The sequence below is a fragment of the Heliangelus exortis genome, chromosome 6 (assembly GCF_036169615.1).
Source record: "Heliangelus exortis chromosome 6, bHelExo1.hap1, whole genome shotgun sequence".
NCBI lineage: Eukaryota > Metazoa > Chordata > Aves > Apodiformes > Trochilidae > Heliangelus > Heliangelus exortis.
Genome location: NC_092427.1, coordinates 2,004,515 through 2,028,932, shown reverse-complemented (window position 1 = coordinate 2,028,932; position 24,418 = coordinate 2,004,515). Strand labels below are relative to the sequence as shown.

General features: G+C 40.6%; 1 protein-coding gene across 1 annotated transcript in view; it reads left to right on the top strand.

Moving 5' to 3' along the window:
• The window catches only part of LYPD6B (LY6/PLAUR domain containing 6B), a 49,764-nt gene extending 32,128 nt beyond the window's left edge, over nucleotides 1-17,636 (top strand). Inside the window, exons 2-6 of the mRNA XM_071746405.1 lie at nucleotides 11,970-12,077; nucleotides 13,584-13,727; nucleotides 14,834-14,932; nucleotides 15,893-16,023; nucleotides 16,908-17,636. Coding sequence (XP_071602506.1) covers nucleotides 13,613-13,727; nucleotides 14,834-14,932; nucleotides 15,893-16,023; nucleotides 16,908-17,072 — 510 coding nt within the window. The 5' untranslated portion in view covers nucleotides 11,970-12,077; nucleotides 13,584-13,612 and the 3' untranslated portion in view covers nucleotides 17,073-17,636. The remainder of the gene's footprint in view (nucleotides 1-11,969; nucleotides 12,078-13,583; nucleotides 13,728-14,833; nucleotides 14,933-15,892; nucleotides 16,024-16,907) is intronic.
• Nucleotides 17,637-24,418: the final 6,782 nt, after the last annotated feature.

The window sequence follows — 24,418 nt, the reverse complement described above, 5'->3', positions numbered from 1 at the left end:
TTTGTTTAGTGGTTGCTTTCCCCTTGGCTTCAGAATATGTGCCATAAAAAAATCCATCCAGGGAAAAAAAAAAAGTGCAGAGGATACCAAAGAGAAATTCCTATGGAAAAGGCTCCTATTTCTCAGCTTAGAAGAAGGGAGAACTGCCTGGGGGATGTGGCAGACAACCGTAAAATCCTGGCAGTGTGGGGTGGGAATGGTGTCTGGAGGTTTCTCACCCTGCAAGGACTCAGTGCCATAAAATGAGAGAGGCAGCTGGTGTAAAACAAAGAGAAGGAAGCACTTTTCCCAAAGTTCCATGGCTGTACTTTGCAGTTTATTACTCAGGATGGGTGCAAACCCTGATGGCAATAAGCCATGGGCAATCAAACCCCATGGGATGGCCACCAGCCCCAGAAAGTCCCTGAATTAAACCCCATGGGATGGCCACCAGCCCCAGAAAGTCCCTGAATTAAACCCCATGGGATGGCCACCAGCCCCAGAAAGTCCCTGAATTAAACCCCATGGGATGGCCACCAGCCCCAGAAAGTCCCTGAATTAAACCCCATGGGATGGCCACCAGCCCCAGAAAGTCCCTGAATTAAACCCCATGGGATGGCCACCAGCCCCAGAAAGTCCCTGAATTAAACCCCATGGGATGGCCACCAGCCCCAGAAAGTCCCTGAATTGCAGTCCCAGGAAAGGAGGGAATTTATCCAGGAGGAATCAGCCCTGGAAGCTGAGATATTCCTGTATTCACCCCTGGACAGACTCCTTGCTGGGCAGTTTTGGAGAAGATCTTTGTAACACGGGGCTGAGGCATCTCCCAACCCAATGTTTCCAGGGAAGAGTCCTGAGAGAAAAAAAAAAAACCCAAACCACCACCACCTAAACTCTAAAAATTATATTATTTGATGGGAAAAAAATCAAGACTCTCTCTCTCTGCTCTCATCCACTAAGGGAGAATATTGAAAAGCCCATTTAAATACTTCTGTATTATAATATTTCTGCCCAAGGAGGCAATAGTTGAATCCACTGGAATCCTACAAATCCTCCCAAATGAACTGGCCCAACATCCTTCTTGCTTTATCCTCTGTCTTTTTGCCCTTTTCATATCTTGTTTGCAAGCTGTACAGGCTGGTGAAAGAATCATAGAATCATAGAATCCTAGAATCCTAGGGGTTGGAAGGGACCTGGAAAGCTCATCTAGTCCAACCCCCCCTGCCAGAGCAGGGCCCCCTAGAGTACATCCCCTAGGAACGTGTCCAGGTGGGTTTTGAATGTCTCCAGTGAAGGAGACTCCACAACCCCCCTGGGCAGCCTGTTCCAGGGCTCTGTCACCCTTACAGTAAAAAAATTTTTTCTGATATTCAACTTGAACCTCCTATGCTCCAATTTACACCCATTACCCCTTGTCCTATCACTGGTCACCACTGAGAAAAGCCTAACTCCATCTCCCTGACACTCACCCCTTACATATTTGAAAACATTGATGAGGTCACCCCTCAGTCTCCTTTTCTCCAAACTAAAGAGACCCAGCTCCCTCAGCTTTTCCTCATAAGGGAGATGTTCCACTCCCTTAATCATCTCAGTAGCTCTGCGCTGGACTCTTTCAAGCACTTCCCTGTCCTTCTTGAACTGAGGGGCCCAGAACTGGACACAATACTCCAGGTGCGGCCTCACCAATGCAGAATAGAGGGGGAGGAGAACCTCTCTTGACCTACTAACCACCCCCTTTCTAATGCACCCCAGGATGCCATTGGCCTTCTTGGCCACCAGGGCACATTGCTGGCTCATGGGCATCTTCTTGTCTACCAGGACCCCCAGGTCTCTTTCACCTACACTGCTCTCCAGCAGGTCAGCCCCCAACCTATACTGGGACATCGTGTTGTTCTTCCCCAAATGCAAAACTCAAGAGAAAAGAAAGAGAAAGAGAAAGAATGGAGCCTCAAAGTGACTAATAATAAAAAAAAGTGTGAGATAGGTTTTGTGATGAGAGACTGCAGTGGTTTTCTTACTGGTGTCTATTTGCTGCTAGTGTTTGGGCTTTTTTTTTCCCCCATTACTAGTACTTAGGTCTTTTTTATTATTATTCCTACTGTTTGGGTTGGGTTTTTTTTGCATTATTTGGTTTTTGGGTTTGTTTTTTTTTTCTTAATAGTGCTTAGGGTTTTTTTTTTCATTATTTGGTTTTTGGGTTTGGTTTTTTTTTTTCTTAATAGTGCTTAGGGGTTTTTTTTCATTATTTGGTTTTTGGGTTTGGTTTTTTTTTTCTTAATAGTGCTTAGGGTTTTTTTTTTCATTATTTGGTTTTTGGGTTTGTTTTTTTTTTCTTAATAGTGCTTAGGGGTTTTTTTTCATTATTTGGTTTTTGGGTTTGGTTTTTTTTTTCTTAATAGTGATTAGGGTTTTTTTTTCATTATTTGGTTTTTGGGTTTGGTTTTTTTTTTTCTTAATAGTGCTTAGGGTTTTTTTTTCATTATTTGATTTTTGGGTTTGGTTTTTTTTTTTCTTAATAGTGCTTAGGGTTTTTTTTTCATTATTTAGTTTTTGGGTTTGGTTTTTTTTTTCTTAATAGTGCTTAGGGTTTTTTTTTCATTATTTGGTTTTTGGGTTTGGTTTTTTTTTTCTTAATAGTGCTTAGGGTTTTTTTTTCATTATTTGGTTTTTGGGTTTGGTTTTTTTTTCTTAATAGTGCTTAGGGGTTTTTTTTTCATTATTTGATTTTTGGGTTTGGTTTTTTTTTCCTTAATAGTGCTTAGGGTTTTTTTTTCATTATTTGGTTTTTGGGTTTGGTTTTTTTTTTCTTAATAGTGCTTAGGGTTTTTTTTTCATTATTTGGTTTTTGGGTTTGTTTTTTTTTTTCTTAATAGTGCTTAGGGTTTTTTTTCATTATTTGGTTTTTGGGTTTGTTTTTTTTTTTTCTTAATAGTGCTTAGGGTTTTTTTTTCATTATTTGGTTTTTGGGTTTGGTTTTTTTTTCCTTAATAGTGCTTAGGGTTTTTTTTTCATTATTTGGTTTTTGGGTTTGGTTTTTTTTTTCTTAATAGTGCTTAGGGTTTTTTTTTCATTATTTGGTTTTTGGGTTTGGTTTTTTTTTTCTTAATAGTGCTTAGGGTTTTTTTTTCATTATTTGGTTTTTGGGTTTGGTTTTTTTTTTCTTAATAGTGCTTAGGGTTTTTTTTCATTATTTGGTTTTTGGGTTTGTTTTTTTTTTTTCTTAATAGTGCTTAGGGTTTTTTTTTCATTATTTGGTTTTTGGGTTTGGTTTTTTTTTTCCTTAATAGTGCTTAGGGTTTTTTTTTTCATTATTTGGTTTTTGGGTTTGGTTTTTTTTTCTTAATAGTGCTTAGGGTTTTTTTTCATTATTTGATTTTTGGGTTTGGTTTTTTTTTTCTTAATAGTGCTTAGGGTTTTTTTTTCATTATTTGGTTTTTGGGTTTGGTTTTTTTTTTCTTAATAGTGCTTAGGGTTTTTTTTTCATTATTTGATTTTTGGGTTTGGTTTTTTTTTTCTTAATAGTGCTTAGGGGTTTTTTTTTCATTATTTGATTTTTGGGTTTGGTTTTTTTTTTCTTAATAGTGCTTAGGGTTTTTTTTTTCATTATTTGATTTTTGGGTTTGGTTTTTTTTTTCTTAATAGTGCTTAGGGGTTTTTTTCATTATTTGGTTTTTGGGTTTGGTTTTTTTTTTCTTAATAGTGCTTAGGGTTTTTTTTTCATTATTTGATTTTTGGGTTTGGTTTTTTTTTTCTTAATAGTGCTTAGGGGTTTTTTTTCATTATTTGGTTTTTGGGTTTGGTTTTTTTTTCTTAATAGTGCTTAGGGGTTTTTTTTCATTATTTGGTTTTTGGGTTTGGTTTTTTTTTTCTTGATAGTGCTTAGGGTTTTTTTTTCATTATTTGATTTTTGGGTTTGGTTTTTTTTCTTAATAGTGCTTAGGGGTTTTTTTCATTATTTGGTTTTTGGGTTTGTTTTTTTTTTCTTAATAGTGCTTAGGGTTTTGTTTTCATTATTTGGTTTTTGGGTTTGGTTTTTTTTTTCTTAATAGTGCTTAGGGTTTTTTTTTTCATTATTTGGTTTTTGGGTTTGGTTTTTTTTTTCTTAATAGTGCTTAGGGTTTTGTTTTCATTATTTGGTTTTTGGGTTTGTTTTTTTTTTTTTCTTAATAGTGCTTAGGGTTTTTTTTTTCCCATTACAGGCTCTTCTTTTTTTTTTTTTTTTTTTTTTTTTTTTTTTTTTTTTTTTTTAATTATTCTTTGTTTTTCTTCCTGCTGATTTTTTCATTTTCCCTCATCTCTTGCTTCCCAGTTTCTCCTGGCACTGATTTGATAATGCCCAACCTGCCTAAAATACACCCAGGGTTACACAAAGGATTTCTGCAGGGCTCTGAGTAACCCCCTGAACAAGCACATGGTGCCTTTGATTGTGAAGAGTTAGAATGTGAGCTCCTGGACACAAAAGGAATAAGATTTCTTTTTTTCCCCCCAGTGAATTGCTTTCTATGTGGAAGGGAACAGTAGTAAAGCAAGTTTTCAGCTGTGTTCATTTCTCTGGAAAGGTGGCTCAGGTGGCATCTGAGAGTTCTTGGAACTGGCCTGTGGCACAGGGAAAGCACAATAAAGAGAAACAGCCACAATAAACTTATTTATTCACCCTCTAAGTTGAGTCCTGCACCTGTTTGGAAATGCAGAGTGCCAATTTGGGATGGTTTGCACGTGGTTTTCTCTGGGCTCCTGAGCTCCAGCCCTGGGCTGAGGGTGCAGATGGGTGCAGGGCTGGGGGTTCCTCTCTGAAAGGGAGGTGGAAGGCTGTGTGGAAATGCAGTTTAATTAAAAAGAGAAAAAAAAAAAAAAAAAAAAAAAGCAGATATGCATTTAGCTCCTAAGTTTCAGCTAAAACCCTCGTAACAGTTTATAAGAAGAAATTCTGTTGCAAAGCCACTGAGGAAGTTTCAGAGGCAGAAATGGGTGTTTAGGTCTAAACTACAATATTCACTTTTATTTTGCTACTCAGAATTGCCTTACCTGGCAGGGATGTATTGCTGTTAGTAAAGCAAGGCTTATTTTAATTTAATTTTATTTTACTGTATTTTACTTTGCTGCTTTGCTTTACGTTACCTTCTTTTATTTTAATTTTTGCTTTATGCTATTTTATTTTCTATTTGCTTTCCTCTTTAGCCCTCCTCTTGGTTCGTGAGGACATTATGAAGGAAAGAGAAAATTTGCCAGCTTTAATTTGTCAAATTAAATCCTGCCCATTGCAGGCAGTAGGTATAGTAAATAAATCTCCCCACCCAGAGGCTTTCTTTTTTATTCTTCCCTCCTACCTCCCTGGAGTTTATTTAAGGATGTGTCACTGTCTCTTGGGCAGGGAAGTGCAGAGGTGGAGTGTGCCCTTTTGTCTCTTTCTATTGCTCTTCTAATTGGGTGAAATCTTGTCTTTGAGCTCAGATTATAAATTTCTTCTTTTATTATTCCCTTGCCTTGACTGAAAGGATTAAGCCAGGAGCTTTATTAAGCTGCATTGAGAATTAAGGTTTGAGAAGCAGAAGGCAGTCACTGCCCTGCAGGATTAACCACCAGATAATATTGTTCTAGTTTTTACCACTAGTTGTAATTTTTACCACTAGGTAATAGTAATCCCTGAGGTAAAGGTGATTTCTGCTCAAGGAGGACTTCAGGGATGTGAAGGTGAGGGTGTGTTTGTGGGGTAAGGAGCCCTGCTGGCCTTGGGAAACATGGGAAGGGCTCAGGGGGTACTGAGTAGACACAGTTCTTTATGAAATTAATAATTTCTGGTTGTAAATAAAAAATAGCAATATAAAAATAGCAATAAAAATTAAAAAGAGAAACTTGAATTGTAAAGCTCTTAGGTGCCTCCTCTAGCAAGTGAAGTATCACTGCCTTGATAAAGAAAAAGATAAGAAAAAAAAAGAAAATGGCACTTTAGTGAAAGTATAAGGAAAAAGTTCAGTAAAGTGCTGTATGTCTGTCCTCTTCTTGAGAAGAGATGATGGGTATTTAATATTTTCTGAATCCTGGGAATGTAATATTCCAGGCTCAGCAAATGAAAGCATTACCTGCAAAATGCTGGAAGTGTGATTTCCTTACTGCCCACAGTGATTCCTCGAGCCTGGATATTCATGGGGAAGTGGGATGGGAGAGAGTTTACAAAACAAATATATCAAATATATTAATTAAATATTATTGTATTGAATTATTCAGGCTTACTACCAGGCTGTGTCCATAGGCATGGAGGCTTTGTGCTTCTGCTCCAGAAATTTGAGCCTTAGAGGAAGAAAACAGTGCAGTATTGGGGTTTTTGCAGTTGAAGGTATGGCAGAAATGTCAACACAGCTTTTGTGAAGGCCTGAAAGGGAACTGTGGCTGGGGGCATTATCCCTCCCCTTGAAAGGAGGGCAAATCACTTTCCTCTTCACAATGCAGCAGGAGGCTGACCCAGGCTGTCCAAATAAAAAATTGTGCCAAATGCTGGGTGTTGGGTAATCATTCTCAGCTAGGAAAAATTACAGTGTGCTGCTTTTTTTTTGGTTGTTTTCAGCTGTCTGGATGAGGCTGTTGTTGGGAAGTCAGTGCCGTCGTACCCTGGGTCAGGTTGGAAAGGTCAGCAAGTTCTGAAGCCCAGTTCATTGAAAGCATTTCAAAACAAACAAATCACTCCTAAGCCTTTTAAAATTATTATTTTTATTATTATGTATGTAACTGTGCAGGGAATGGGAACAGACTCTGTTAGTACTCACAGAAAAAAAAAATTAAGAAAAAAAATTAAGCTTCTTTCTCCTTACCCCCTTTCGTCTCTTGCTTCTGTAGAGGTCTTGTAGCTCTGGGCAGATCTTCCAAGTCAAGCTTCCCTTAATTAAACAGTGCTGGAAAAGATGCCTGTAGACACAGTCTGTCATGGATATTTAAGATTTTCCTAAAAGGCATCCTCAAAAAGATTCTCCTCCATGCCAGCTTCTCAGCTCCCCTTTTGCTGGCGAATAATTTGGGAGGAAATTTCAGCTGGAAGGGGTTGGAGAAACCTGAGTGCTGGAAGCAGAGGATCTTGGCATTTTCATCAGCTCTGCTCCACTAATGGGGGCATTTCCAGCAGAAAAATCTTCATCTCTCATTTGGGAAGCAATGTTTGGAGCATCCATTGGGTCAGAGTGGAGTAGGCTGAGATTTCCAAGAGAAAACTTGAGGGGAAAATGCACAGTTTGAGTTCATCTGCTGAGAGCTACATCTGCAAGAGAGTTTGCTTTGTTCTGGCAGCTCCTGCAGGGCAAGGCAGAATCATGGCAATTACCCCAACACCTGATGAGGGTTCAGCAGCTCTGGAGAAAAGGTGACAGCAGATTTTGTGTCCATTGGGGAGTTGGTTCTGCACTGACAATGCTCACATTTTTACTCTTTCCCTGCCTCCAGCACATTTGCAGTGCACATCAGTCCTTTTCATGAACACAAACAGCATGAAAATATCACCTGTAAAGGATTTCTGCTTTTAAATCATGTGTTCAAGGAATTTAGTGCAGAGATGTGTGTTCCTTGGGAATTGGGACTTCCAAGCTCTGGAGCTGGCAGTCGTTCCTGGGACACTCCAGGAGATGGTTTCAAGGATTGCACAGCAACAAAAAGATGATATATATGTATCTATCTATATATATATACATATATATATATATGGGAGGCAAAGATTGTATCAGGCAAGTACCAGCACTAGAAATTTCACACCTTGAACCCTGCCAGCATAAACCAGAGCTTGATTCTGTGTGTGGGTTCCTGCAATTGCAGTGCTGAGCACTTGGTGCTGCTTGACTGGATGGGGGAAAGGGTTTCCAGCTGCAAGAGAGGGGATTGAGATGAGATTTTAGTAGGAAATTGTTTGGTGTGAGGGTGCTGAGCCCCTGGTGTCCCAGGTTCCCAGAGAAGCTGTGGCTGCCCCATCCCTGGAAGTGTTGGAGGTTGGATGGGGCTTGGAGCACCCTGGGCTGGGGGAGGTGTCCCTGACCATGGCAGGGGGGTGGATTAAGTGGTCCTCAAGGTCCCTTCCTACCCAGACCAGCCTGGAGTAATATAAGTGCCTGTTTCCAGTCTTGCACAGGTGGGAAAGAGAAGCTGCAAGCAGTTGTATGTGTGGTGTAGCTGCACGTCGGCTGAAGGGGAGGACTTGGGGTCAGCCACAGCTTTGAGAAAGTGCAGAGCTTTGGGGAAGTTCCATACATGCAGAAGGAAATCAGAGATTTATCTCTCAGTGATGGCTTTTTAGAGAGAATAAATTACTTTCCAAAGGTGATCAGGGGTTTTAAATTATAAAAAAAAAAAAAAAAAAAGTCATTGCTCAAAGACTCTTCTGTGGTGAGCAGTTTTTGGCTGTGAGATGTAACCTCACAGGATGCAATTTTCATTCCATGAATCTTCTCTTTAGCACGAGCTTAAAAAAATGGCTTTCTCCTTGCAACTACGTCTCATCAATGGTACTTATCAGATATATCACATTATTCAGACATGAGTTTTTATCAAAATCCTTGCAATTGTGTGGATTGTGTAGGCAGACACCTCCGTGTCTCACCCCCAGTTTGCATCACAACTTCCCATGCCAGCATTATACCCCCAGCTAAATGATGTTTTCATTACCATTACTTTATGAAATCTTAGATAAAGAACTCAGTAATTTCTTGTAATTAAGACCAAATTTAATTCTGGGCAGGGTTAAGTCTACTGTGGGTTAAGCTCAAGGCACGTGTGGTGTTTAGAAAGAGTGTCAATAATTTAAGTCTGGGTCTGCCATAGTTTAAAACCAATCCCAATAACTTAAATTCTGGTGTGTCAGGGTTGCTACTTGCAGCTGTCTGTCAGTGTGATGTAAAATCTGTTTTCCTGTCTTATTCTCTTACAATGATAGCATGGGGTAAGGAAAAAAAAGTCACAAAACAGAAACTTCTTACTCAGTAGCTAAGAAAAGGTAGAACTGGTATAAGAAAGAGTTCTATAGGATATAATAGTATTTTGTTGGAGTTTTTAATTTTTAAAAATACTTCTCTTCCCCCCCTCCCCCTCTCCATTTTTTTTTTTTTTTTAATGTGCTCCCCCTATTTCCCCAGGAAAATGAAGGTTTTCTCTGGGTCATGTAATCCATTTAGTCAACCCCTTAATTTTTGAAGTGGGGTCAGTTGTGCCTTACAGCTCACATGAAAAGCTCTCCAGAGCAAAACGTGCAAACACAATATTTGTCTAAGGACTGGGGAAGCCCTATTTTTGGGCTGTTGGAGCAGGGGGATGCTCAGCTTTGGCCTCTCTGATTTCTTACAGAGAACACCTGATGATGTCAGGTGTTGGGTTTAACTTCTTCAGCCCTTAACACACATACCTTTCTGCCTATGTATTCCTACCTCTTATGTCCTGAAGTGGTATTTAACAAGCTTAACATAAGCGTTTGCAATTATCTTATAGCACCTGAAAATTGCTCACTAAATGACAGGAGGAAGTTCCATTTGCATTCCCTATCTGATGTTAAATCTGCTAATCCACCCCAGAGCCTGCCAGGAAAAACACTGTAGACAGACTTGAATTTTATTAAAATCAAAATGCAAGCAGGCTGCTTCCTACTCTCCTCTTACAGCCTGCAAGAGGAAGTTTACAACCTGGTGTATGGTAATTCTTTCAGCCAGGATACTCCTGGTTTTCTCAAAGTGTGCTCTGGTTCTTTTCAGAGCATCCATTCACAGCCCCTTCTTCTTCCCTCACCCCAGGAAAAAAAAAAGTCTCTGGGTTTGCTCTTGTTCAGAGAAGTTAATCTTCAATATTTTGAGAGTTTGGCTTTTTCCTTCATTAATGAAGAAGGTTCCTAATTGGCCATGAGGAAATGTTTGCTCCTGATAGCAGATAATATTAGCTGAAAGCACACCAGAGATAAGAGACCTGGAGAAAATAAGTGTTTGAAAGATTTGGATAAGATATGAAAGCTATTTAATTTTTTTTTTTTCCCAATATTTTCCCTGGTTTATTTGAGAAGGACTCGTGGTGCAGCTGTGTAACCAAGAGGATGTCAGATGACATCCATTATTTATTGGCCTGGTTAGCAAACAAGGACACCTTTGACTACAGCCAACTGGGAGGTCAGTTTACTGTGTTTCACACCACCTGAAAACTCCTTTTTTTTTTTTTTTTTTTTTTTTTTCCCTTTGTATTTATATTCTCTAAATTTTTCCATTTGTCAGCAGCTTCTCTGGGGGAGAGCCAGGGGGAACTGGAAAGGAGGGGAGCAGAAGGGAGTGGGGATTTGCAGCAATCTGGCCCAAATATCCTGGTGCCTTTTCTTTGCTATCCAGGTGCAGCAGATCAAGTTACAGACCAGGCTCCCCATAAAGGCAAATTTTTCCCCCAACCTGCAGAAAAATTGATGTTGAGAAGGTAAATTCTGCAACATTGGAACTGGAGAAATGTCATGCTGTTGAGCTGGAAATTTGCTGCTTGGTTAAAACCAACTTGCCAATTGAAATGTAACTTGCTGGTGGTCTTCAGAGGGCATAAATAGAGCAGTTTTCCAAGTGAAGAAGGATTTTGGCACTAAAGGCACAAAAAAGTTTCTTACCTGTCCTGGCTGGAGTCAGTGAGGACAGGATCCAGGGATACAAGAGCCTGGTGATGGGGACCAGGAACCTGTGGCTCTGAAAACTGGGACCTATTGGACTGGAGTTTTTTATCTCCACACATTGGCATTTCTGTGCTTTAAAAAAAAAAAATAATTTCTTTTAATCAAATTAACTGTGCTCTGTATTTTAATAAAATTAAATAATTCTGATTTTGAGTGTAAAACCACTTTAAGGTGTCCTAGCAAAGGGTGCAGAGATTGAGATGGCTTCAGAATATTACTGTGTTCCCCCAGTTTATCTTGGCTGGGGGAACTGTAGCTTCCCAACAGGCTCCTTTTCCTCTGGCATCACTGGCTGCACCATCCCCTTGCCTTGAGGATGAGGAGAAAGGGATAAAGGTGGCTCAGCTCAGTAGAGTTCCACCTTGCTGTTAAAAACAGCTTTAATTTCTTTCTGCAGGGTGATGGGAGAAGTGGGATGAAGGCAAAGATCCCCAAACACCTCCCTGTGCTGTGTCTGGACTCCAGTAGTGGATGTTGGGAGATATCCATAGGAAAGGACAACCTGGAAAGAGGGACAGGAGGGATGTCTTCTCCATCAGAAGGATGATTACTGAAGAGCTGCCCAGTGCCAGAGGGCAGAATTGGGTTTCAGAATCTGTGCTTGGGGGGCATTTGTCTTGAAATCACAACCTAAGAATTCTCCTCTGCATGGGGACAGATCTCTTCAGTTTGCATTGGTGTCTCTTTAGCTGCTAATTTTTTTCCAGATTGACTATTTTAATTTTCTTGTAAATTTTCTAGAAATCATGCTAATAGATTGTGCTTCCAGTACTTAGGAAATTTAGATTTATTTTGGATTTTGCAATGGTGGTAGGGACAGGACCAAGGTGTTGCTGTTTCTGTAAAACAGGGGACCTGGTGACTTCATTATTTGCTTGTAACCCCTAATCTGGAGGCTGATGGTTGTCTGAGCTCTTCTAGGTTACCTTGCTGCTAATTAGTGCTTCTATTTCAGGCAGAGCATGTGTTGAATGTTTGGATATCTCTGGAGTGTGAGATATGTAATCATCTGGTATAGTTTGGTCCCACCCAGGTCATTGCCTGAATAACATTTTTCCCTTTCAAGAGAAGTAAACTCACCCTCCTGGAAGGCCTCAGGGGTGTCATTGCTTCACTTTTTGTCATTTATTTGTCTTTTATGGCATGGGGGGGACGACAAGAAGGAGGAACCTGTGTAGTTCAGCTGCTTCTTTGGGGATTTTGTTCTAAGCCCCAGCACAGTTCTAGGTTTCTGTTTAAATTTTTAATATAAATATAAGGACATGAAGTGCTCTGGTTAATTAGTTCCTCCAGGACAAAATGATGATGCTCTGTTGCTGTTTGTTTTCCACAGATTCTGCTTTTTAATCCTTCTTCAGATCCTGGGCTGTACTCAGAAGAAATCTGGAGCATCCAGAGAAAATAGTCCTGGAGGAGTGCTGGCAGTAGAGGTATGTTGGGTGTTCTCAGGAGCTGCTGGAACACAGTCAGCAAGGGAATTTAAGGAAAAAGTCAGAAATAGGGTGGCAAAACTCCCAAAAAACTCCCAAAACTTCCCACAGGAAGCTGAGCTTTCTGTGGTTGGTTTGTTGACAAAATCATCTTTCAACTCATCCCCGTCTGTCTCAAGCAGGGGAAAAAATCAAACAAGCAAAACCCCAAAAATTAAACAAGCAAAAACCCAAAAAATAAAACAAACAAAAAACCCAAAACAAATAAACAAACAGAGAAAAGAAAGAAATCCTTTGGTTTCCCTGCCATGGTCTTGAGTGGCATTTTCAGCTCAGTGCTTGGATTCCCTCTGAGCTTCCGTGCAGGCAGGAGAAGCTTGGGAAGGGATGAGCTTCCCAAAGGAACAAGCTTGGCAGCTCCAAACCCCATCTCTGTTTTGGCAGGAGCCTCCACTCAGGCTTGTTTCTCCTGCTGGGGATTTGCATGGGCTGAGTGCCACGGGGCTGAGGCTGCTTTGGAATTTCTGGAGCTGCTCTGCAGTCCCGATGGGCCGTGGGACCCTCTGTGCCCATCTAAATATCAAACCAGACCAAAAGGTTCAGGGATTAGTTGGTCCCCCCTAGAAAGCCTCACTCATGGGGCCCTAAATAAATGTATGGAGCACACCCAAAACATAAAATCATAGAATAAGGTTGGAAAAGACCTCTGGGACCATCAAGTCCAATTGTCAACCCAACGGCGCCGTGCCCATGGAACCCTGTCCTGAAGGGCCAGGTCTGCAGGGGGTTGAAGCATCTCCAGGGATGGTGATTCCACCACTTCCCTGGGCTGACAAAATACATAACTTGCTGTGTTTTAAGGTCAAAATCTTTTCCTTCTAAAAAAAAAGGATCTCATCTCTCGGAATGTTCTGCTTTGCAACTCTCCAGCACTTGGGTGCCATCACCAGGGCCTCTTCCTTAGCACTTGCATGGTGTGTGCCCTTTAAAAAGAAATTAACCTAATTTACACTCAGGACTCTTAAATGCCCTCAGAAGTGCCCTTGGAATCCAGATGAAGTCAATAGACATGCATTGGTCTAGATCAGATAAAGAATTGCTCTGGGGTTCCAGGCTGTTGGTCTTAAAAACGAGATGTGTCTGCATTTTGCTTGCTTTCCTGGCATTATCCTCTCTCTTTCAGGCAGGGTGGAGAGAGGCTTTACATTGGGTGTTGATTTTTAGGCATCAGTAAGGTGGGCATTGCTTCCAAGGACCAAGAGATCCAAGAAATGACGTTCACTTTTTTTAAGTTTGTGGGAATTTCAGGTCCCTGCAGAGGATGCTGGCCAGCAGAAGGCAGCAACTGCTCAGCTTTGCCTTGCTCCTCATTTCATGCTTGCTTGCACTTCCCATCCCCACAGCAAAGATCCACGGACTCAATTTTCAAGGTTTCAGGTGCAGTCCCTAGGAAATTTCTTCTACACGCTCAGTTCTTCACGCTTCCCCCTAAATAAGGTGTCCCCTTGCTTTCCCAGGCCTGAGGAGTGTTGCAAGGACACCCAGCATGTTGTTGGTATATCCCATACTGTCTGGAGCCTTTCTGCCATTCCTCATCCTTTCAGGAACCCAGATTTCAGCTGAGAACATCAACTTCTACAACGTGAGGCCTCCCCTGGACCGTGAGTAGCCACTTACCCCTGATTCCATCCCCAATCCTTGCCTGACCTTTTAGTTCCTTGCCATTTCCAGCCAATCTTTTGGCTTTTTGGTGCTGGTCTCCTCCTTCAAAGATGAAAATGTTCAACATCAGGCTTGAGCTTTTCAACCCAGAGCAGCTGAGGTGGGTTTTAAGTTTGTTTTGTAAGCTGATGGAGTGGAACCAAACCATTGCGTTGCTAAATAGTGCCAGAGCTCTTGTGTTTTAAGTGCTTTTATTATGTTTTCCTGCCTCTGAAATACCTTCCTACAGAGCAAATTAGGCACTGGGTTTCTTGTAAATCATGCAGAACAGATGTTTTTTTGCCTTTTATCTTGTTGGGGGTTTTGTAAGGGAAAGAATAGGTGTGCTGTATGCAATTAATTCAAACTGAAGGTAATTAAAAACCTTGTGAGACCTGTGAAGCCAGTTGTCACTAATAGCATCTTTTTTTTTTTTTTTTTTTTTGCCTCTTATCTGGCATCAGAAGAGTTCCATCCCTTCATTTAAGAGGAGATTTTCCTGATCTGAATCACTGAAAGAGTCAGGACAGCAGAATGCAGCGGGCACATTGCACTCACCCAGGGAGCTCTGCCTCTTCCCAGGCATTTCTGTTATTCAAATCAGATTTTAAAATTGTCCTCTTGAGCCCTTTGTTGAAGGGTTCAGGCTTCAAGAGCTGAAGCTGGGTTTGAAGGTTTGGTTTTGTCATCAGAGGCTCTTTGGATGCAGAGGTGTTGGTGTACCTGGACCAGCAAACACACGGGTGGGCTCCCATCTGTATATGGATTTTTCTCTCTTTCCTGTTTTTCCCCACCCATTCAATGGTATTTTGGATTGGAAAGGAATGAAAACAGGAGGAGAGGTTTTAAAATTCAAGCATAGGAGTTAAAAAATTTAAAAGCTTTCTTTTTCTTTTTTTTTTTTTGTCTGACAGTGATTTATCATTGAATTATGTAAATGCAGGTAACATAGTTTTGTAAGAATATGCATGTACAGACACTTCCAGTAGTATTTTTGAATATTTCTGGGGTTTGGTTTTTTTTCCTTAATATTTGCAAACTTACTCTATTTTAATTCCTTTTGAAGCCACCCCATTTCCAAACAGCTTTAAGTGCTTCACCTGTGACAATGCAGAGGACAATTACAGCTGTAACAGATGGGCTGAAGATAGGTGGTGTCCTGAAAGTAAGTGCCTCTCTCCTAAAGAGATTTTTCCTTTTTTATGACACTTAAATTTCCTCCTTTGCCTGCCTCAGCCACCCTTGGAAGTCCAGCTGAGGAGGGTTAACATGTTAACCAGGGTTAACTCAGTTATTTTATAAGTAATACTGAGTCAGACCATTTCTGCTGAGGTTCATATTTTGGCCATTTCAGAGTGCAGAGCAGCAGTGAAAAAGTTATTTATATATATATATATGTATGTAGAACATATTTTCTGCAACCTATAATAATATATTAATGATCCAGTGATTAACAAGTTAATAACATAGTAATATAATAATAAGTAATTATATGTTCTTGTGTGTATATATAGGTACCCGTGTGGTTCCTAGGAATTCATTTCAAAGGTGGTATTTAAAAAAAAACTTCAGGATTGCCTTTGTAGCCTTATCCCCTTCCTTTTGGATAGCAGCCCAAGACATAATGTTTTTTTCTCCAGGCTATAGGCTTCTCATGAGCAGCAGGACCTGAATCACTGGGCATCAGGCTTGCATGGGACAACCCCAGATACATAAAAAGAATGGAAATAGATTTCCTCCTTTCTCTTTACTGTGATACTCCCAATGGGAAAGAGGGGAAAGACCTGAGCTTAGAGGAGTGAGGAGATGGGGCTGAAACAAAGGAAAACCAGAATGTGCTGCCCAAAAGCTTAGAGAATGGCAGAGAAATGTGTAAATTACAGTGTTAATGAGGAGCATTAAATGGGAGCAGCTTGGAAGGGTCAGTTAAGCTGGAAGATTCCCTCACTAATTGATTTCTTGCTAAGTGGTGTTTTGATCACGTTGCAAAACATCTTTGTGCAGCCCAAATCGGCCAGGTTTTTTTTTTAATTTTTTTTTTTTATTATTATTATTTTTTTAATGGGAATAAAATAGTGTGGAGCTTTCAAACCCAGGTCAACTTTTCCCACTTTTTGTTTGGCAGGCACTCGGTACTGTCTGACAGTTCATCTCTTCACAGAGCAGGGGAAGAGCACATCAGTCACCAAAAAATGTGCCACTGGAGCAGAATGCCACTTTGTAGGCTGCCACCATCACAGGGAAAGTGGCCACACAGTAAGCACTTTTCTGGGTGTAGGAGCAGCACACTGGTCTTGGGGTTTGCATTTCTGTACTGGTTTTTCCTGCTGGGCTGAAGGGGGATGTGCCAAGACACAGCTCTCCAGGTTACCCACTCCTTCCTTGACAGCTGAGAAGGTTGGTTCTGTTATTTTTAAGATGAAAGATTTCAGACACCCCAGATGAAGCAGACAGCATCCCTGGTAAATAGAAAGGGATCTGGTTGTTATCTGAGTCAGCTTTCATCAGGTTCAACAAGGATTTGGTGGGCTCAGGGCATGAAAGGACTCTGTAGCCTGCCTTCTGCAGCATTTTATCTCACAAGAGTTCTCCTGCCTTGGGATTAGCCAAGAATTGGGGTTTGCTTGGCTTCTCCTGTTGGAAGAGTCAATTGAGAAAAAGTATTTTCAGAGTCCTTCCTGAAAATCAGTGGTCTCGGGGATCCTGGGGGACCAGAAAACCCAAAATAGGAAAGCTGAGGGTTCAGCAGGCTGGATATAAGATGCTGAGGGAATAACAAGGGTTATTACAGAATAACCAGAGTTGTTACAGTCAGCTTTTTAAGCTGAAACTCCAAATATTCCAACGCACGTTCTCAGCTGGCGTGCTGGGGGGGGAAAGTTCTTTCTCTGTGTCCTGTGAGGTCAATGAATCAGTCAGTAGAGCATCACATCCCAGTGACAAGCCCAGTGACAGCCCTGGGGGGTGAGTTACTCTAGGAAGGGAGCAGTTCATGCCATGGAGGAGAATTCATGGTCCAGCTGCTCCACACCCATCGCCGAAACCTTTACAACCCCTTGCAAAATACTTGTAGCTCTGAGGAGATGCTGCTGAGTTCTGCTTCCAACCATCTCCTTTTTTTCTTTTTTTTCCCTCCCCAGGAGTGTGTTTCCTGCTGTGAGGGCATGATTTGCAACGTGGGGATCCCAACCAATGACACCAATGCAGTGTTTGCTGTGTTGCACGCCCGGAGAACCTCGGGGGGCAGCAGGCGGGCGGTCAGCGTCGCCGTGCTCCTGGTCCTCGTGGTGTTGGCCTTGTCATGATGTCCCTCACATCTGCTGGACAAGGGTCCACCTCTCTGTGGGTGTCAGAAGACTTGTTTGCTGGGTGTGAAAGAGAAATCAAAGATGCTCCTCGATTACAGAAGGTGGAAGGGGATGGTGGAAAGACAAGGGCGCATCGTCGAGGTTGGATGGGGCTTGGAGCAAGCTGGGCTGCTGGGAGGTGTCCCTGCCCACAGCAGGGTTTGGAACTGGATGAGCTTGGAGGTCTTTTTCCAACCCAAGCCATGCTATAATTCTGTGATCATGAAGCTCTTGGATGTCTTAGTGAAGATGCTTCACCTGGCCTTCAGTATTTGAAAAACACCAACCCCCTGGTTGGCTCAGGGCTGGACTCGTGTTGTTAGAATTCCCTTTTTCCTGATGAAAATGCCCATGGGCTTGGGATGTTTTTTGAGGTGGCTGTAGCCAATCACTTTGCCAGGTGTGAGAAAAAAGAACCTGGGATGGACCACGTGCCAAGAGGTATCTCCATGGAGACTGTGCTGAAACTTTTCTTTCATTTTGCATAAATAACTCAGAGTTTCTGGGCTTGACCAGCAGGTGCATTTAAGGTTGTTGGTGTGGTTTTTATAGAGAACGTGGATGGTTTTCAGTGAGAAGATATTTGAGAGAATATTTTTCTGGTTTGATCAGAGCTATAATTTCTACTGGAAGGAGTACAGAACACAGATCTAACAGGGTGCTCTCACTCTTGATTTTTAATCAGTCTGAAATTATGTAGAATTTCTGTCTAAAAATTCAGTGTTTGGGCACCCTAGGCCAGAATTCTGTCCTCTCTCCCCCAGAGGGATTGTTTCCTTGCAGCAAAGTCTGATCTCAGCTGAGTATCTGTGATTTTGTTCAACGTGGTGGTAGTAGCATGACTCTGAAGTTGCAGCTGTGGTCAAGCAGCTCCTGAAAATTTCAAGTGGGCACTTGGGATAAAAAAGGAGAGGAATCTGCTGTGTTCTCTCTTCATCTGCAGATTTTGCAGAAGTTTTCTCCCCAAAATTGTTCCCATCCTTGGTGGATCTTCACCAGTCAGCACTGGTGGATATCCCAGAGCTGGGGCTGAACAATTTTCCAGAGAGGATGGCTCATTAAAGCTTATTTTTAGAACTAGAATCAAAACTCCTCTCTGAAAGAAAGTAACTATAAGTTGTTTTGGCTTTTTACATAAATATGTACTTAACTATTTGCTATTTTATTGCAAGAACTGTATTTAGACTTAGTTGAAAAACCTCCTTTTGAAATGTCTTGGGGTTTGTTTACATTCTAAATTTGCCTACCTGATATTTTTAGCCTATATAAAGATGCCTAAAAGCCTGTGATTTGTTGAGAGGCAAATCATGTAGTGACAGAAATGGGCTGGGAACACTTCCCTTGCCAATTCAAGAAGGTTCTTGCTCTCTGAGTCAAGGTTTCCTGATTTCTGGGTTCTGATGCCCCATTTAAGTGTCATCTCAGGCCAAGAAGCTGAGAATTTGGAGAATTTGGAGTTTTTTCTTTATTTCAGTGGTTGTCCTGGGACTGATGGTGGTGGCAGAGAGAGCAAAAAGCACATTGGGTGTTTCTCAGCCTAAAGCATCATTGCTTTGCTCCCTGATCTGCAGGACACTTGGACCTTTTCCTGCAGGAAAATCATCCCATGTTTCCTCTCTGCTCAGTGAAGGAAAAAATTTCCCCATTTTGGGTCAGGTTTTTTCCCCCTAGACAGGGGCTGCTCTGATAATTTCATTTCTGGGAATAATTTTTGCCATCTTATTCAGACAGTTCTTGCTCTCTGAGTCAAGGTTTCCTGATTTCTGGGTTCTGATGACCCATTTCAGTGCCATCCAACAGACCAGGATGCTGAGAATTTGGGGTTTTTTCTTTATTTCAGTGGTTGTCCTGGGACTGATGGTGGTGGCAGAGAGAGCAAGAAGCACATTGGGTGTTTCTCAGCCCAAAGCATCATTGCTTTGCTCCCTGATCTGCAGGACACTTGGACCTTTTCCTGCAGGAAAATCATCCCATGTTTCCTCTCTGCTCAGTGAAGGAAAAAATTTCCCCATTTTGGGTCAGGTTTTTTCCCCCTGGTTTTCCCCCTAGACACCTGCTGTACTGATAATTTCATTTCTGGGAATAATTTTTGCCATCTTATTCAGACAGTTCTTGCTGTCTGAGTCAAGGTTTCCTGATTTCTGGGTTCTGATGCCCCATTTCAGTGCCATCTCAGGCCAAGAAGCTGAGAATTTGGAGAATTTGGAGTTTTTTCTTTATTTCAGTGGTTGTCCTGTGACTGATGGTGGGGGCAGAGAGAGCAAGAAGAACATTGGGTGTTTCTCAGCCCAAAGCATCATTGCTTTGCTCCCTGATCTGCAGGACACTTGGACCTTTTCCTGCAGGAAAATCATCCCATGTTTCCTCTCTGCTCAGTGAAGGAAAAAAGTTTCCTTCCCCATTTTGGGTCAGGTTTTTTCCCCCTGGTTTTGCTCCTAGACACCTGCTGTACTGATAATTTAATTTCTGGGAATAATTTTTGCCATCTTATTCAGACAGTTCTTGCTGTCTGAGTCAAGGTTTCCTGATTTCTGGGTTCTGATGCCCCATTTCAGTGCCATCTCAGGCCAAGAAGCTGAGGATGCTGAGAATTTGGAGTTTTTTCTTTATTTCAGTGATTGTCCTGGGACTGATGGTGGTGGCAGAGAGAGCAAAAAGCACATTGAGTGTTTCTCAGCCCAAAGCATCATTGCTTTGCTCCTTGATCTGCAGGACACTTGGACCTTTTCCTGCAGGAAAATCATCCCATGTTTCCTCTCTGCTCAGTGAAGGAAAAAGAAGTTTCCTTCCCCATTTTGGGTCAGGTTTTTTCCCCCTAGACAGGGGCTGCTCTGATAATTTAATTTCTGGGAATAATTTTTGCCATCTTATTCAGCCTCTAAAGTGCCTGAGAGTCTCACATGAATTTACATGTAAATAATTCACAATATTTTAGATGCTGATTTTTTTTTTTACACCATAAATGTCATTCCAGAGTGCAGGGAGACCTTGGAGAGGTGTCCCAAGGGAGGGCTCAGGGGCAGGGCAGTGGTTGCAGGTTCTTGGCAGTGGCCAAAGGACCTTCCAGGAGGGAAAGTTTCCTCTCTCTGGGTATTTTTCTTGGTTGAACTGAATATATTTTTGCTGCAAAAGAAATCTGCTGGTAATTCAAAAGCTTTGTGTGTTTGGTAAAGTATTGTTTGGATCAAAATAATTAATAATAATAATAATAATAAATTGAATTCCACTGAAGTGCCAAAATAGTGTTCTTGGGTTTAATTCTCCTCTTTAAATGAACATTTGAAAGATGTTCAAATATGGAAAATGTTCATAACCAATGAACTGGGTGTGTGAAAGGATTTGGTGTTGCTAAAAGGTTATTTTTCCATATAATAGAATTCCAGCAGTGGAAAATATTAAGGATTAATTCCTCTCACCTCCCTGCAGCAGTCCCTTTGTCACTGCAAACTTTAGGGCTGTTGCTTCCAGAAAAATGAATATACAAAAGCTGCTTTTGCAGTGGAGAAACAGGGACTTGGCTGAAGAAATGGAAAAGTGAGCATCAATTTTACCCTTTGCTTTTTATCTTCTGCAAAATCCTTCAGTGCCTCTGCTTACTTTTTTTTTTTTTTTTTTTTTTTTAGGCTGCTGTTAAATGCTGACTTTGTAGGAGCAGCAATACTGGGGTTATTAGGGAAAAGAGTTCATTACCCTTCATTAATTCTAGAATTTGTGTATTTTATTAAATAGATCCCAAACCCAGCTGTATTTTCTCTTCAGCCTGATGGAGACCTGTCTGAAGCAGCTGCTGAGGAGCCCACAGGAGTTTTGGTTGAGAAAAAAAGTCATCCCCAGGCCCTCCCTGATGTTTGTGCTTTGTGCATCTTGATTTGGGTCCCCAGGTGCTGGAATTTCAATATTTCTCACTTGTTTCCACCTGAAATGAGCCTTGGAGATGCACAAAAACCCCAGAAATGTTTCTGCTGATTTTTTTCTCCATCCTCCCAGCTCCCCACAAGCAGCTGAAATGCAGATTTTTTTGCAGGGTGCCATCTGTGGGCAAAATGCTCCCTTTTTGTTGCCTTAAAAACCTGGAAACAATTCAGAAATAATGGCAAGAAAATCAATTTGTGCAGCTGAGGAAGGAGAAGTTGCTGATCCACGTCTGTAACGATGAGTTTTTTAATTATTATTTTTTTTATTATTATTTTACACTGCACTGGGCATTCTATAGAAATTTTATTTTTTTTTTAAAAGCTGCTTCTCTCTCTTGGTTGGTGTGATGCTTCCTGATTGAAATCTTCTCCAGAAAAACAGCACTTTGAATTAAAAATGGGGAAATATTTGCTGGTGGAAAATGTTTTGGGGTAAAAAATCAGCCCTTGGGGGCTTAATGCCAGTTTTTAGCTGGGTCACCCCTCTTGTCTGGTGGTGAAGTCCTCAGAGCAGCAGTGGGTAAATAAAGAGCTTTGCACTCTGTGCAGCTCCTCTGGAGTGCAGAGAATAGGGAAGGGTTTGTACAGTTTTTTTCTTCCATTTTTTTCTCTTTATTTAATTTTTTTCCCTTTTTTTTCTTCCTTTTTTTTCTTTTTTTCTTCCTTTTTTTTCTTCCTTTTTTTTCTTCCTTTTTTTTCTTCCTTTTTTTTCTTCCTTTTTTCTTTAATTTTTTTCTCATTTTTTTCTTCCATTTTTTCTTCCATTTTTTCTTCCATTTTTTCCTTCCATTTTTTCCTCACTTTTTTCTTCCACTGTTTTCTTCCATTTTTTCACCTTTTTTTCTTCCATTTTTTTCTTCCTTTTTTTCTTCCACTTTTCTCTTCCACTTTTCTCTTCCATTTTTTGACATTTTTTTTTAAATTTTTTTCTTCAATTTTTTTCTTCCTTTTTTCTTCCATTTTTCTTCCATTTTTCTTCCATTTTTCTTCCATTTTTCTTCCATTTTTTTCTTCCATTTTTTTCTTTAATTTTTTTCTCTATTTTTTCATTATTTTCTTCCATTTTTTTCACCCTTTTTTCTTCCATTTTTTCTTTATTTTTTCTCATTTTTTTCTTCCATTTTTCTCAATTTTTTCTTCCATTTTTTTCTTCCATTTTTTCTTTTTTCTTTAATTTTTTTCTCACTTTTTTCTTCCACTTTTTCTTCCATTTTTATTCACCCTTTTTTCTCTAATTTTTTCCTCCATTTTTTTCCATTTTTTCTTCCTTTTTTTCTTTTTTTCTTTCATTTTCTGTTTTTTTTCCATTGTTTTCCTCCATTTTTTTCTCTTTTTTTTCTTCCATTTTTTCCATTTCTTCTTCCATTTTTTTCTGACTTTTTTTCTGACTTTTTTTCTGACTTTTTTTCTGACTTTTTTTCCTGACTTTTTTTCCTGACTTTTTTTCCTGACTTTTTTTCCTGACTTTTTTTCCTGACTTTTTTTCCTGACTTTTTTTCCTGACTTTTTTCTTTAATTTTTTTCAGACTTTTTTTCTGACTTTTTTTTCCTCATTTTTTTCTTCCAGTTTTTTCTTCCAGTTTTTTCTTCCAGTTTTTTCTGGCCTGGCACTGCTGGGTCACCAGTTGAACCTTAAAGATCTTTTCCAGCCAAAGCAATTCTGTGCCCATGGGTTGGGTGGGACAAAACCAGAACCATGGGACACATGAACTTTACTCTGCTTTTTGGGCTTGTTTTGGTTTTTTTTTGGTTTTTTTCTTGTCCAAAAGCTGGGGGTAAACATCTGTCAAGGAGAGAAGAATTGATGTGGGGCCTGGGGCTGGAAAGGCTCAGGTTCCCCTGTCAGTTGCAAAGTGAAGGAAAAGGATCCACCTGACAACAAGAAACCTCCAGAAAATAAACTCCAGATGAGTGTGGGGCAGGAAAATCCCTTGGTAAGGAGAAAAAAAAAAAAAAAAAAAGAAGAGGGAAAAACCTCCCTTTTTGTTTTATTCTCACGACTTCCTTGGAGTTTTTTGGGTTTTTTTTTTTACCCCAGAAAATACCCCTAGAGAACACATCTGTGTGTGGTCTCCTTAAAAAAGAGTCAGCACCTTCCTGTCCTGCTCAGTTCTCCAAACTCAGCCTCACTTTCCTGTCTCTGCCTTTTCTGAGACCTTCTTGGGGGTTTGGGGGTGACTTTTCCCCAGGTTACACACTATAAACCTTCTCATTTTCACTGCCACCCTCCAGCTTTTTGCTTCAGGTCCTTCCCCCCCTAAATACTCCCTCAGGTCCTGAGGAATTGGGCCTCATATCAGTGGCTCAGCAGAGATTTTGCCATCACAAAGTACAAACCCAAACACAGAACCCAGTGTTTTGATTGCTTGGGGAATTTAATGAGTTCATTTAATCTGATTCTTCTTCCACCCTTGCACCGTGTCATTTTTTTGGGTTTTATTTCCCCCTTTTGGCCCTTCTCTACATCACAGCACTGGAGTCTCTGAGGTTTTTCAGAGGGAATTTTACAGCACCCCTAAAAACCTGGCCAAAAACATCATTTTTTTTTTTTTTTTAGGCTGGCTGTGGAAGTCACTGAGGCAAAACATCATCCACAAAGCAGGAAAATCCTAATAATTTCTCTTGCTAATGGTTTGGTGCTAAAGCTGCCAGGAAGGCACTGTGAGGAGCAAAGATTTTTGGAGTGTTTCAGGGGTGTGACTCAGCCTGGCTGAATTCAAAGAGCAGAACGAGCAGGAACATGCAGCTCAGTGCAAATAAAGCCAGGGTGATTCGTCTCACCTGAAAAGCAGCTTCACTCCTTTTTCTACCCCTCCCTCTGCTGAGCTGGTTGTCTCCTGCCCTAATGCAGCAACACCAGTTTCACCTGAAGAGCTTCCACTAAAGTAAAATGGGCTGGTAAGGAGCTCTCTGCAGCCTCTGATTCTTTTTCTCTTTTCCTTTTCCTTTTCTCTTTTTCTCTTTTTCTCTTTTTCTCTTTCTCTCTTTTTCTCTTTTTCTCTTTTCTCTTTTTCTCTTTTCTCTTTTTCTCTTTTCTCTTTTCTCTTTTCTCTTTTCTCTTTTTCTCTTTCTCTTTCTCTTTCCTCTTTCCTCTTTCCTCTTTCCTCTTTCCTCTTTCCTCTTTCCTCTTTCCTCTTTCTCTTTCCTCTTTCCTCTTTCCTCTTTCCTCTTTCCTCTTTCCTCTTTCCTCTTTCCTCTTTCCTCTTTCCTCTTTTTTCTCTTTTCTCTTTCTCTTTTTCTCTTTTTCTCTTTCTCTTTCTCTTTTTCTCTTCTCTTTTTTCTTATTTAGTTTTTTTTCTGGGATAGAATTTCCTTTTCTTTTCCTCTCCTTTCATTTACCCTTTCCTTTCCTTTTCCTTTCCTTTTCCTTCCTTTTCTTTCCTTTTCCTA